We start from the raw sequence: 14705 nt of genomic DNA on the forward strand, positions 1-14705 counted from the left end.
CCATAGACAGACAACCCAAACTGTCATGAAGTTCTTCCTTATGTCACATGGTCTCTTGTCTTTTCCACCTTTCTGTCTCAGTGCTCCCCTCTGGAGTGACACAGAATAAATCTACTCCCTCACCTTAGGGACAACTCTTGACATAGTTCCCAGGCCCCGTTCAGGACCCCTGAAGCTTCTCCAGAGACGTCTCTCTGGTTCCTTTAATTAATTGTTACTTATCAGATATGATTTGAAGTCCTCCCTCCCCCTTCCTTCCCAAACTGGGCTCCTTTTGTTAAAGAAACTCTAATTTTCTTTCTTTCTTTCTTTCTTTCTTTCTTTCTTTCTTTCTTTCTTCTTCTTGTTTAAGATTGTATTTATTTATTTGTCAGAGGGAGAGAGAATACAAGCAGGGGGAGTCACAGGCAGAGGGAGAAGCAAGCTCCCTGCTGAACCAGGAGCCAGAGGCAGGAGTCGATCTGGGGACGCTCGGATCACGACTTGAGCAGAAGGCAGATGCTTAACCCACTGAGTCACCCAGGCACCCTAACTCTAATTTTCTACATCCTTTTCCAGAGTGTGTGTCTAGAAGTAGTCTCAGAACTCCTGGAGCTGCGGGACTGGCGCCGAGGAGCCGGGACCACCAACCCCTTCCTCTTTCCAGGGCCTGGACCTGGTTCCAGCAACCCAAGTTCCCATTTGCAGATTTTAGCAGCTCGCCACACCCCTGATTCATATTTTTGCTTCCTGTTCAGTAAACCTCAATTAATTTTTATGCCCACTGCTGCACCATGAGCAGCACGAGTTTAGAAACACCCAGTGTTCATTTAAACATGTCCCGTTACTTTATATTAACATCTGAAAAATCATAGAGTTATATTTTAGCACTGCACATAGAGGATGGAAAGACTCTCAGGTTCCCCTCCATTACGTTCTAGCGCTTCGCCCTCATCTGCCGGCTCCTCTCCAATCCAGCCACTGAAGCCTGCCTCCACTGTACTCCCGGCCAATTCCAAGCCCTAGCAGGGGCAGGATCTGAGTTCGAAATCTGCCTTTGCCCTTCAACTGAATTACCCAGGGCCCTCCCCAGACCTCAGCTTCCTCATCGGTGGAATGGGCATAAGCACAGATAAGGCAGGTGCGTGCGCGTGCGCGTGCGCGTGCGCGTGGAAGAGTTCTGTAAACCGCAACACAGTAATCATTCGGCGTCTGGAGCGGAGCCCACGAGATCCAAACCCGCGCCCCGCAAGCGGACGCAGCCCCGGCACCTGCGCGAGGTCCCAGCCCCTTGCACGCCAGAGGGCGCTGTTCCGACACCCCTGGCCTGCGCGACTGGATTGGGCGGCTCGGCGCGGGGCGGGGCTTCGGGGAGGCGGGGCTTCCGGCCGCCTCTGCCGCTGTTGCCAGGGGTGACAGCCGCAGGGAGGCGGAAGGAGCCGAGGAGCCGCGGGCGCCAAGAAGGGGCGCGGGAGCGACGGCGGCCATGGCGGCCTCGGAGCCCGGGTACCGGAGCTGGTCCTTGTGTCCCGAGGTGCCATCCGCCACCTTCTTCACCGCTTTGCTCTCGCTGCTGGTGTCCGGGCCCCGCCTGTTCCTGCTGCAGCCTCCCCTGGCGCCGTCGGGGCTCTCGCTGCGCTCCGAGGCCCTGCGCAACTGGCAAGGTGAGCAGGGGCGGGGCCGGGCCGCGGGGGCCAGCCGGCTTCCCCGCACCTCGCCAGGCCCCGGGCTCCGGGCTCCGGCCTCCCCGCGCCGTCGGGCCTCACCTCCAGCCACTCCGCCCGCGCCATCGTTCTCCCCGCCCGGAGGACCGGCCTCGCATCCCGCGTCTTTAGTCCCTCCAGAGTCGCATCCCCGTCATCGCTGTGATCCTCCCCTGCCCGAAATCGCCCCCCTTTCCCGCGCCACAGTCCTGGTTGAGGCCCCGCGTCCATTCGCTTCGTTCGCCCATGCTCGCTCCCCGAGAAGGATTTGTCTTCTCCCGCTCACATACACACCGACGTCTGCTGGGGGCCTCACCCCCACCCCCATCCCTGCCCCGCACCCCGGGAACAGTGTTTCTTTCCTTCGTCAACACCTTGAGCATCGTCTGTGGCTACCCCTGGAAGCGTCCTGGCCTCTTTGGGGTTTAGAACGTCTTCTGCTTCCTCTTAAGTGTGCATCTTAACCCTGACTCCGATTCCCAACTCCCCAACAAGGAGACGTCTTGTGCCTTGGGAAACAGGTGTTTGTGTAATCTACAGCTAAGAAATTTTGCAGATCGATTCAGGATAAACACCCACCCGCAAGAGACATCCCCATTCTCTGTCTCTTCCCCCTTCTTTTCTGGGGAGGAAAATGAGAAAGCTCTATCCCTTTTGTTATTTCGCAAAGCACACTCAGGAGCATTAATCTCCATCCCAGTGACGTAGGCTTTATTATTCGCCATCATTTGGGTGAAACAGGCCTTAATGCGGGGGTGTCGCAGAGCTATCAAGTCATGCAATTGAGACAGCAACAGGTTTTGTTTTTGTTTTTTTCTTACTGTGTGATGTTTTGGAACTGGAGCCTTAGGGGTGTCTAATACCCAAACCCTATAAAGTTGCTTCTAGAATCTTCACATTTATACTGGGGATTTCACTTTGTACTTGGAATGATTTCAGCAAATCGTGAAGTTCTCTTGAGATGGTGCAACCTTACAGAGACGGCCGAGGTATACGGTTCATAGCCTGCCTCCCTGCTCAGACCATTCTCCCCAATGTAGATACACAGAGCATACCCCCCTAGACAAATGCAAAATGTGTCAACTGAGCTCCCCTCTCCCCACTTGAGTTCACAGCTTCTCTGAGTGTGGGGTTCATGGGCGTGGGAGTATTTGACACGTAAGAGACCTTCCAAGGCCTCAGTTGTGATCCTATTACTTTACAATGAAGACACTAAAGCTGGCAGGCCTGTGACTGGACTGAACCCTCCGCCAGCCTGGACGTGACCGAGCCAAGATTCCACGGCTTAGCCTTTCCACCCCCAAGGTTCAGTATTACTGCAACTTCACCAGTCCCCTCCTCCATTTTACCGTTTTGGCCTGCGGGGACATAAGAGTTTGGAAGCGATGACTGCTTTTAGAAAGACACGAGTGAGTTTCTTTGCAGTCATATTGCATATCAGGCACTGCTCTACCTGTAAGATCGGATAAGCGCTTTCAAGAAAGACGTCTGCGTGTCTATCTTATTAGTGGTAGTTTTATGATCTTTTTAGGTACAAAATAATTCATGGTCCCTTTTTTCTTCCTCTGAACAGCCACTATGGAAGGAGAGGTCAGGATTACAGCCGAGGAGACTGGCACAAAGAGTGTTAAGTGACACCCACTCAGTCCACCCCTGAAGCTGTTACAATTAATTAATCCTCAAACTGCCCGGTGAGATAGGTCAGTATGCAAATCTTTAAAAAAGAAAAAAAAAAAAAGGGATTCTAAAGCACATTACCAATTCAAAGACCATCCCATGCTAAAAAGGGTTCTATTTTTTTCCCCCACGTGAAAGCCAGTCACGGACTGGCTACAGGTCCGGGAAAGAGCAAGGATTGGATATTGGATGTTCACAGCTCTGCTTTTGAGTCTTGGGTCCTCCACTGTTGCCTTCCCCTGCCTCTTGTGGCTCCTGGCTGATTTTCGGTGGCACCGACAGCCAGCTACGCCCCCTTTCTGAGGTGGGTTGTAACCTGGCTCGCCCTCCTTAGAGCCCCTCTACTGCCAGGCCTCTAACCCTGCTCCCCCTGCAGTTTACAGGCTGGTGACGTACATCTTCGTCTATGAGAACCCGGTCTCCCTGCTCTGCGGTGCTATTATCATCTGGCGCTTTGCTGGCAATTTCGAGAGAACCGTGGGCACCGTCCGCCACTGCTTCTTCACCGTGATCTTCGCCATCTTCTCCGCCATCATCTTCCTGTCGTTTGAAGCTGTGTCGTCGCTGTCGAAGCTGGGGGAGGTGGAAGATGCTAGAGGTTTCACCCCCGTGGCTTTTGCCATGCTGGGAGTCAACTCTGTCCGCTCTCGGATGAGGAGGGCCCTGGTCTTTGGCATGGTTGTGCCCTCGATGCTGGTGCCGTGGCTGCTTCTGTGCGCCTCCTGGCTCATTCCCCAGACCTCATTCCTCAGTAATGTCTGTGGACTTGGAATTGGGCTAACGTGTATCCTTTCCAGAAGGGAACTAGAGGGTGGTGACCTGCCAAAGAGTGAACCAGGGTGGAGGGTCTGGGGGTTCGTAGATAGAACTGTGGGCTCAGATGCAGGTAATCTAGATTCAAGCTTCAGCTTTGAAAACCACGTGGTCTTGGGTGGGTCACTTCCCCTCTAGGCCAGAATTTCCCCATCTGGAAAACCATCAACATAGGTAGCTATCTCCTCACCCCAGCTTAGCACTGCCACTTTGAAATACTCTGATTTGGGGTTTTTTCCCCTCGTAAACTGAACTGTAAACCTACATTTGGCTAATTATGATAAGAAGCTTCATTGAAAGAATCTGAAAGACCCATGAGCTGGAGATATTCCATGAAAGGAAGAGGAAACAGGTTTGTTTGCTTTGGTTCGGTTTGATTTAGTCTGTCAGAAAAGAATTTTTTAGAGATAGGCTTTTATGGGTGATTAGAAACTGAGGATAAACCTTAACATCCCTTGTGTAAGTATTCTGGCAGTGATGGTTGGCGGCGAGTGGGAAGGGAGGTTGGAGGTTGGAGTTCTAAAATTGGTTTGTTACTTTTTTTTTTTTTAAAGATTTTATTTATTTATTTTAGAGAGGGAGAAGGAGGGTGGGGAGAGGAGCAGAGGGAGAGGGAGAAGCAGACTCTGCACTGAGCACTGAGCCCAACGTGGAGCTCAGTCCCACGACCCTGAGATCATGACCTGAGCAGAAATCAAGAGTCGGACACTTAACTGAATGAGCCACCCAGGCACTCCTCTTTTTATGATATTAAAAAAAATTTTTTTAATATTTTATTTATTTATTTGGCAGATAGAGATCACAAGTAGTCAGAGAGGCAGGCAGAGAGAAAGGGGGAAGCAGGCTCCCCGAAGAGCAGAGAGCCCTATGTGGGGCTCGATCCCAGGACCCTGGGATCATGACCCGAGCCGAAGGCAGAGGCTTAACCTACTGAGCCACCCAGGCACCCCCCCCCCAAAAATGTTTTTAAGTAATCTCTACACCCAACATGAGGCTTGAACTTACAAGCCCGAGATCAAGAGTCACACACTCTGTTGACTGAGCCAGCCAGGCGCCCTAATGTGGGTTCCTTTTTTTAAATACCTGAATTGGTAGTGTTCGAGGTTGAATAAGGTACATTCCCAAAATCTCTTTCAATCTGTGATTCTGTAAGCTATTAGGGTAGGCAGTGTGTAAATACACATTGATCACATAGTTTGTTTATCTTGTTCTAAAATTGTTATTTTGTTAATTTTGAACCTTTTTTTTCTAATAAGAAATCTAAAGCTATGAACTCCCCTGTACACACCACTCTGGCTGCATCCCACACATTTTGATGTTATATTTTTATGTTGACTTAGAAGTGTTTTCCGAGTTTCCTTGGGATTTCTTCTTTGATCCAAGGGTTATTTACAAATGAGTTTCTTAATTTCTCAGTTTTAGGTGATTTTTCAGATTTCCTTTTGTTGATGATTTCTAATTTCCTTTCATGTGGTCAGAGAACTTTTTTAGATTTTTCTGGCCCAGCATTTGATATATCTTGGTGAATGTTCTATGTGTACTTAAGAGAGAATGGACATTCTGCAGTTGGTGGGTGTCATGTTCAGTGTATGTCAGTTAGGTCAAGGTGTTGACATTGTTCTAGCCTTCTATACAGTTACACTTGTTCTATCAATTACTGAAAGGGGACTATTGAAATCTCCAACTAAAATTGTGGGTTTGTCTATGTTGTCCTTTCAATTCTTGTCAGTCTTCAAGTATTTTGAAGTTCTATGACTGGATGCATACACATTTAGGATTATTATGTCATCTCAGTGAACTCACCTTTTATCATTGTGAAATGGACCATTTTAATCTCTGGTAATATTCTTTGCTCTAAAGTCTTTGTTTTCTGATACTACTATGTAGTTATTCTGGTTTTCTTTCTTAAAATTAGGATTTGTGTGGTATCTCTTGTTCCATCTTTGTTTTTCTAACATGTTTGTGTCCTTGTATTTAAAACATGTTTCTTGTAGATAGTATGTAGTTAGTTCTCCAGTCTGACCATCTCTGCCTTTTAAATGGCATGTTTAGCTCATGTACATTTAGTATAATTATTGATATGGTTGAGGTTAAGTCTTGCTCTTTGTTTTCTCTTTGTTCCTTTTTCCCTCTTTTCCTGACTTCAGCTGAGTATTTTTCTAGGTTTTTTGTTTTTTTTAAAAAGATGTATTTATTTACTTGAGGTAGGGAAAGCACAGACAGAGAGGGAAACTCAAGCAGACTGTGCACTGAGCAGAGAGCCCAACACGGGGCTTGATCTCACGACCCTGAGATCAGACCTGAGCTGAAACCAAGAGTTGGACACTTAACAGACTGAGCCACCCAGGTTCCCCTTCAGCATTTCATTTTTTAAAGATAGGCTCTTACAGGTTTGCTCTATTTGCTATTAACTATACCTCTTTGCCTTATTTTTTAAGTGGTTGTTCTAGAGTTTCCAATACACATTTTTAGTTTATCAGAGACTACTTTGGGGTAATATACCACTTAGTATATAACTTAAGAATCTTACAGAATTGTATTCCTATTTTTCTTGTTCCATCCTTTGTGGTGGTGTCTATGTTTTATTTCTACTGCTATCACAGGTATTGTAAACCTCATAGTACATCACTATTACTTTTGTTTAAACAATCAATTATATATTTCTTACTTTAAAAAAATAACATTCACCCACAAATTTACCATTTCTAATTCTCTTCATTCTTTTTTTTTTTTTTTTAAAGATTTTATTTGAGAGAGAAGGAAAGCGAGAGAGAGAGAGAGCACGAGTGGGGGCAGAGGCAGACTCCCCATTGAGCAGGGGACCCAAGATAGGGCTCAATCCTGACCCTGGGATCATGACCTGAGCCAAAGGCAGACACTTAACTGACTGAGCCACCCAGGCCCCCTTCTAATGCTCTTCATTCTTTTGTGTGGATCCAAGTTTCCTTCTGGTATCATTTTCCTCTTGCCTGAAGAACCTCACTTAACATTTCTTATACAGTGGGTATGCTGGTGACAAATTCAGCTTTTGGTTCTTAAAAATGCCTTTATTTCACTAAATACAGAATTCTGGCCTTCTCTGATCTTCTTTCACTTTTGAAGATGTCATTGCATGACTTAATGGTTTGTATCATTTTCTCATGAGGCATCAGTAGTCATTCTTACTATTTTCCTTACATAATTCATTGTTTTTTTTCTGGCTCCTTTGACTATTTTTTATCACTGGTTTTCAGCTATTTAATTATCATATGCCTTTGTGGTGATATTCTTTGCGTTGGCCTTGCTTGGAGTTGATCATTGGATCTCGGATCTTTGAATTTAGAGTTTTCATCTAGTCTAAAAAAATTAGCATCACTATGTCCCCAAGATTTTTTTTTCCTATCCTGTTTCCTCCTCTCCTTCTAGGGTACCAATTACACATACATCAGACTACTTAGTATTGTTCAGTGTTTGCTGTCCAAAGTGTGAAGATCGTTGCATAAAATACTGTGTCCAGCTTACAGTTATCTGTGGTGGGAGGACTAGTCTGGTACCAGGACTTGGTCAGAGTTAGAAACAGAATTGATTGTTAAGAGCATTCTGAAGTCATCAGCCGGGACAACTTCGGACTTCTTCGCAGCCCTGGTTGTCACTGGAAATCAGTCTTTGGAAATAATACTGCCTTCCCTGAGAGGACATAGAAGCATGCAGGGGCATTTTTGGTTTTCACAGTGGCCAGGTGCTGCTGCCACTTGGTGGCCGGTGACTGGGGACACCGAATGTCCAGTAATGAGTGGACCAGTCTCACCTAGCAGACTCGTCTTGATCAGACTGCCAGTAGCATCCAGCGGAGAACACGGCCTCAAGGAACAGCTCCCGGGGCTTCCTTACCTTCTCTCCACCACTACCCTCCGCCAGCTGCCGCCGCCGCTCACAGTTCAGGGTTCAGCACGCACCTCGCCTCCCGGGGAAAGCCTTCTCTATTTCCCTACGCTGGGTGAGGGTCCCCAGCCTGCTGTTTCAGAGATAAGCTATGGCTTATCACCACTTCCTCTGTCCCAAAGACTTACTCCTTTCTGGCACTCGTTCCTCAGTTCCTGGTGTATCATGGGTGTTCATTAAGTATTTGTCAAAGGGATGGATAGATGGCTAGACGGACAGACAAAAGCTGACGATAGTCATAAAGATGAAAGTCTTTATGGCCGCCTAGGTGGTGGCGGGTTGACACAGGTTGGATGACCTCAGACCACTTCCGGGGGGTGGTGACCACGTGGGGCAAGTACTGCCAGTGAGGCCCACGTGAGGCTCACTCGGTCACATCGAGGCAGAGTGCCTTCAGTTTGGGGACAAGCGGACAAGAAACTGTCAGTCCCTGCAGCGGGTATCGAGACCGCCTCCATCCTCTACTGCCGGGCCTTGTTCCCTCTGAGGGGCCGGGGACAGAAGCACAACTCTTGGTTTCCCCCGAGCGTCAGCGTCAGCGTAGGGTAGAGCAGGTGCTCATCCCTCTGTGGGATAAACGTGGGAACGTGTGTGCTACGGGAACGTGTCCGGCCCTCCTCCCGTGAGCTGCCTTAGTTTTACTTAACACGCCGACCTCAGACGGCCTCACCTACTGCTACTCCATCGACCTCTCTGAGCGCGTCGCGCTGAAGCTCGACCAGAAGTTCCCCTTCAGCCTCATGAGGAGGATTTCGGTGTTGAAGTACATCTCGGGCTCTTCCGCTGAAAGAAGGGCAGCCCACAGCCGGAAGTAAGTTGCAGAACTCTTTTTTAAAGGTTTTATTTATTTATTTGACAGAGAGAGAGAGAGAGATCACAAGCAGGCAGAGAGGCAGGCAGAGAGAGGGGGAAGCAGGCTCCCTGCTGAGCAGAGAGCCCGATTAGGGGCTCGATCCCAGGACCCCGAGATCATGACCTGAGCCGAAGGCAGAGGCTTAACTGACTGAGCCACCCAGGCGCCCAAGTTGCAGAACTTTTAATGCTTATTCTTGAAGCCGTTCCAGGGCCTGTAGAAAGTGACTGGTTCAGTGTCGTGGGGAAAGGGAACAGGGTGCGGATGGTCCCGGGCCCAGAACGTCCTCGCACAGATGTCTCCTGAGCATTCTAGGTCCTGCCTGGCTGCATCTGAAGTAGGCACTGAGCCAACAGGGGAAAGGGAAGGCATCTCAAGTGCTCATGTATCCACCGAGTGACGTGGGACAGACGGTGGGAGGGAGAGGCCCCATCGAGCATTGTCACCAGCCCTTGTTGCTGCAAAGCACACCGCATTGGCGAGAAGCCGCCTGTCCGCACGGCCGACCAGGCTCATGCAGCCTCACTCCGTCCTAGCAGAGAGGAGGCCCAAGGAGGACAGGAGTGTCTCGCAGAGGCAGGAGAGCCTCGTCCACAGCTAGGGTCTCTTCTTCAGGTCCTCTCCACCCCCTTTCTGCTGTTCCCCACTGCCGGCCTCTTGTGCCCTTCCCTGGGGCATCCGCGCTGGGACCTCTCCACGCAGGAGACTCTCTTTCCTTCGGGGCCCCCCAACAGAAAGGACGCGTGTGAAGTTCAGGTGCTTGGCGGGCGGCCCTCTTCTGCCTTCAGCCAGCTGTGGGATAGGGTCTGCGCGCCACGCCGGCCCGGATGCAGGGTTTTGGCTGAATTGGTGTTCGTAGCTCATTTGCGGAGGCAGGCGCCCCCAGCCTTGACCAGCTCAGGGCCCTCTGACCTTGACTTCAAAGGCAGGGGACATCGGGGGCTGGAGTATTGGGGGGTACTGGGAGAACCAGAAATGGCACCCTTGCCCAATTTCAGGCACAGTATCCCTGGGGTCTAAATATGTGGGAGACTGGAAATTCAGTTAGAGGAGTATTGAAGCTTTTAGGCCTTTAGTTGTTCTCATAGGCTCAAGAGGGGACTTCAGGGGTCCTTGGGTACAAACTCGCCCCCTGTGAAGGAGCCTCCCCTCAGACAGCTGAGGGTCCCCTGACCTCCACTTAACACCCCCGTCCTCGCTGGGGGCTCATCGCCAAGGCAGCCCCTGATGAGAGAGTCCTTCCACACACAGCAGCGGCTGCCCTGCTGCACCTGGGACACGTCAGTGCCGGGTCTGATGCCTTCTCATCGTGACAGACAGATCTGGGGCAGGGAGGTGGTGACCCTTCAGGTCCTTCCGTGTCCCTCACATGGCGTGGTATACGATCCCTCATCATCCCGGCCTGCCCCAGGCCCCCGGAACAGAGCATGACGTCTCAGCAGGCCCAACAGTGGGACACAGGCGTCACAACACGCGTGTCTGCTCTGACACTCCACAGCGGTCTGGATGCTTTTGCCTCCCGGAGGCTCCTGGTGAACTTCTGGTAATCCAGATTCTCTGCGCTTTCAAGAGTCGCAGAAGTGAGATGTTAATGTTAACTGCTCTGTTCCTGTACTTAACGCAGCTGATTTGATGTTTTTTTTTTTGTTTGTTTGTTTGTAAGATTGATTGATTGATTTTAGAGAGGGGTAGGGGGAGAGGCAGCGGGAAAGAGACTCTCACTCAGACTCCCCGCCGAGCCTGAAGCCTGACGGGGGCTCGATCTCACGCTCCTGAGATCGTGACCTGAGTCGAAACCAAGAGTCAGATGCCCAACTGACTGAGCCACCCACGTGTCCCCTTAAGTGGCTCATTTGTCAAGTCAGGTTTTAGCTGAACCGTGTGTGGATTCGGTCCAGTCACCTAACAAACACCCGTGGTGTTGGCGGTCATTCTCCATATTTGAAACTCTGCGCAGAGGCTCAGAGGACACAACCCACAGGCTGTGTCTCCATTTGTGGTCCCAGCCACACGTGTCTATGGTGGTGGTGGGGGGGAGGGGCGCTGGTTCTTTCGTCTCCAGACGGGCAGCTGCACACATCTGGCTCGTCGGTTATGCCGGTCGGGACTTGGAGCTGTGAGTCTTCGCTCCGAAAGCCACAGGTAGAAAACCTCACAGCAGACAAGGCCTGGGCCCGAGCCCTGTGTTACCCCCCGGTCGAGCCCTCTTGCCCTCCCTCCCACAGAAGTTGGCCCGTTCTCCTTGGGTAGCATCGCCGAGCTGGTCACAGACACAGTGACAGCTGCGATCAGGTCCCGTCTCCATCTGGGGGACAAACTACTATGAGCAGTTACGCCTCAGGTGGCCTCAGTCACGAGCCCCGTGTCCCCTCATCCTCCCGGCTTCCTGTGGGACTGTGAGTGGGCCTCCCCTCTCGGGGGATGCTTTCTCACCGGTGCAGCTTAACCGGCCTCCTCACTTGGTGCTTGGACCTAGTTACAGCACATATCCAGAGCAGGTTGTCACACAGAGTGGCCCAGTGACCCGAGCCTTTCTCACGTCCAGTGACTGCTGGGGCCTGGGCGTTGCCAGCGGAGTGACCATCTTCTCTCTTGTTCCGTTCCAGGCTGAACCCCGTGCCCGGCTCCTACCCCACACAGAGTGGCCACCCTCACCTGTCCCCGAGCCACCCTGTCGCCCAGATGCAGCACGCCAGTGGCCAGAAACTAGCTGCCTGGCCGGCTTGCTCTCCTGGCCACATGCCCAGCCTGCCTCCGTACCAGCCAGCCTCCGGCCTGTGTTACGTACAGAACCATTTTGGCACAACCCCCAACTCCTCCGGCGTCTACCCGGCTTCCGCGGGTGCCTCCCTGGGGGTCCAGCCCCCCGCCCCCCTCAACTGCCCTGGCACTGTGTATTCTGGGGCGCTGGCCACGCCGGCGGCTGCAGGCTCCAAGGAGTGCTCGAGGGTCCTGATCCCCTGAAAGAGAATTGCTAGGGAAGTTGTCTCACATCTTGGCGTTCTGAAGAAGGTCCTCTCTGAACGGAGCCAAGATTCTCTTGACAAAAAATTATTTATCGAACACCTCTATGTGCCAGGCTCTGTGTTGAGTATTTTGATATATATCCCTGTTGCAGTCGTCATGACAGCTTTGTGAAGTGCATTTGATTGTCCCCAGTTTACAGATGCAGAGGGCAAGACGCTCCGTGATTAGGTCCCATAGTTCCGTAGCGGCCCAGCTGGGCTCCTTGGCTCCCACCTGCCGCACTGCCTCCCGAAGAACGCCTGGGAGGAGAGCGCCCTGGGGTGGTCGGTGGCTGCCAGGGGCTCGTTCTAGCTCTGCATTTCCTGCCTGTCTTCGTGTGTGGTGCTCTTGGTTCTAGTGTCGGTGTGTCTGTGTCTGCCCTTCGGGAGCTTCTAGCTCAGCAGTCCTGGGGCCCATGTAGTGTCACCCCCCCCACCATGACCCCCCCCCCCCATTGCCTTCTGCCCCAGGAGTGGTGAGGCGGGCCATTGCAAACCGCGGTGGCCTGCTGGTAGCACCACAGTGTTGATTACCTTTGTATAAAGAACCCGCCTCCAACCTGCGTGTGTTGTGTGGTGTCTCTGTGATCCGGCTGGGGTGAGAGAGAGCGGAGTTGGGAGTTGGGGTGGCAGCAGTGTTGGGTGTGATGGTGAAGACAAGTAGATCAGGTTGAGCCAGGCTGACGACCTCCACCCAGTGGAGATCTGACATGGGGTGGGGGGTGAGTGGCGCAGGTGCTGGGGTAGCTAAAGAGGGAAACGGGAAGCTTGGCAGCCCTGGGATTGGCAACAGCGGGGACCACTGCTGCCCCCTAGCGGGCACCTCCAAGCTGGGACTGCACGAGAAGCGCTGCCTGGCGTGACATCCTGGTCATGAAGCCAGAGGCTCTGAGAAGAGGCCGGTCCCTCTGCCCATCGTCTCATTTACCGTCTGATCTACCGTCAGGGCTTCCCGTGGACCAGGTCTGCCAGAGCCCACTGGCAAACAAGCCCAGGAAATGGAGTTGGCGGGGTCAGCCCCTCTGATGTAGGGCAGATGGAGGACAGGAATGTGCTTCTGAGCCCATGGACACCTGCCCAGCCTGAGAAGCATGACTTCTGGTCAACCAGCCATCGGCTGGAGCTCCCCAAAGTGGCCAAGAAAGCCCGCAGACTGGCCACAAGTGTTGTCATAGACCTTATGATGTGTGACCATCTGTTCCAGAAGCTGAATGGCCAACTCTGGGCTGGCTTTTTAGTAGATCCTGAGTATCAGAGGTGAGTAAGACACACCCACAGGAGCTCCCAGCCCATGGAGGGCCAGATGGTGACGGGCATACACCTGGGTGGCCTGCCCTGGGTGAGGGGGATGGGGGAGTGACGGTCAAGTAGGATTCCCCGGCCGGGAGCTGGGTGCCCCAACTGCAGCTGAGCGTCGTCTGTAGTCCCCGAGCAAGTCTGGCAGGGCCCAGCCTGGGGCATCTGTTCTCCAAGCACACTGGGCACCAGTCCCACAGGGTCACTCGGTGGGTACAGGCTGCTCTCTGTGCCCTCAACACTTTCCAGTCCCAGGTCTGTATCCAGAAGCAGGTGAGGGGACCACTTGCTCCCAGCGTGACAGGGTCACTTCCCTTGCCTCTGGCCTGCCTGCCCATGGACGCCATGGGCCATGGGTATGGTCGGGCTGAAGAGCCCCATCCCGGGTCCCCGAGTCGCACAGCTGGGAGGGGCCTCCGCGGTCATTCAGTGCAACCATCTCCAACCCTGTTTTGCTCGTGGTTTCCAGGGAGGCAGACCGGGTCTAGCAGAACAGCCGCCAGCAGCCCCCAGCAATGGCTGCTCTGATTCCAAGTCCGTGCGTTTTCTGGAACTTTCCCCGGTTTGGCTACAGTTCATGGCTGGCAGCCCGGAGCCAGGGTAGAGGAGGGTATTTCCCCCACAATAAACCATAAGCATGATCTATTTTCTAGGACCTGGGGGGGATCGCACGCCCTTCCCCTTTTACCTGTTGAATGCAACACTGGAGCGCCCGCTGTCGATGGGCACTGAGCTGTGCTGAGGCTCGGGCTGGGACTAGAGACTCCAGTGAAGGTGCTCAGTAGATAGTTATTGAGTGGATAAATGAGCAGGTGATCTCTGCCCTTGGGGAGCTTGGGGCTGGGAGCGATGGCCAAACATGGACTTGAAACTCAATGCTCTTCGGGCACTAGTTGGAGGCCCCCAGACCAGTCTAGGGAGCTGGAAACCAGTTGGATCCCAAGCACACACCCTTCTGTTTGGGGAGAGGGAGGAAGGGAGACACTAACTGTGACCATTGTTAGGAAAAGGGAGAATACAGCACGTTCAGCTTAAGGGAAAGCCATTATCCCGGCTCACTAGAGACCTCTCTTCTATCCCCGGGCAAAGCAGGACTCCCTGCCGCCAGAGAAGCTTCCAGACCTTGTCTAATTTCCCTGCGTGGTCAGCAGGGGGCGGCCTCTACAAACGTCCCCTGGAGTGGGCCATGCTCTGGAGGCTGGGGGTCCAGGAGTTTCCCTCCTGGCTGGCTTCTATCCTCTGAGGGTCTCAGATCTGCAGATAACAGATCAGGCTTCTGTCCTCAGATCTGCAGATAATGCTCACTGGAGAGCTGTGAGAGGCTTCCTTCCCTCACACACCTGTGCCTCATTCTTTCAGTTAGTGAACGCTGAGAGCTATTGCTGAGGTCCAAGCCTGGGCTAGGCTCTGGGGACCTGAAGGTGGAAAAGAACCAGCCCTGCCTTTGACTCACTCACA

At 52.2% G+C, this 14705-nt stretch overlaps 1 protein-coding gene across 3 annotated transcripts; it reads left to right on the top strand.

Moving 5' to 3' along the window:
* Positions 1–1395: 1395 nt before the first annotated feature.
* Positions 1396–12501, top strand: LOC111146400 (rhomboid domain containing 2). Of its 3 annotated transcripts, XM_022501938.1 has the most exons (5): positions 3320–3382; positions 3502–3663; positions 3736–4143; positions 8754–8904; positions 11553–12501. In XM_022501938.1, exons 3-5 carry the CDS (start codon positions 3981–3983, stop codon positions 11908–11910), a joined length of 672 nt encoding a protein of 223 aa, XP_022357646.1. In that variant the 5' UTR covers positions 3320–3382; positions 3502–3663; positions 3736–3980; the 3' UTR covers positions 11911–12501. The 3 variants fall into 3 exon arrangements, with proteins under 3 accessions (XP_022357645.1, XP_022357647.1, XP_022357646.1); XM_022501937.1 differs by lacking the exons at positions 3320–3382; positions 3502–3663 and adding an exon at positions 1396–1643; XM_022501939.1 differs by lacking the exon at positions 3502–3663 and having other exon boundaries at positions 3319–3382.
* Positions 12502–14705: the final 2204 nt, after the last annotated feature.

Source organism: Enhydra lutris, unplaced genomic scaffold, assembly GCF_002288905.1.
Source record: "Enhydra lutris kenyoni isolate GAN:26980312 unplaced genomic scaffold, ASM228890v2 scaffoldscaffold13, whole genome shotgun sequence".
In the NCBI taxonomy this organism is placed as follows: Eukaryota; Metazoa; Chordata; class Mammalia; order Carnivora; family Mustelidae; genus Enhydra; species Enhydra lutris.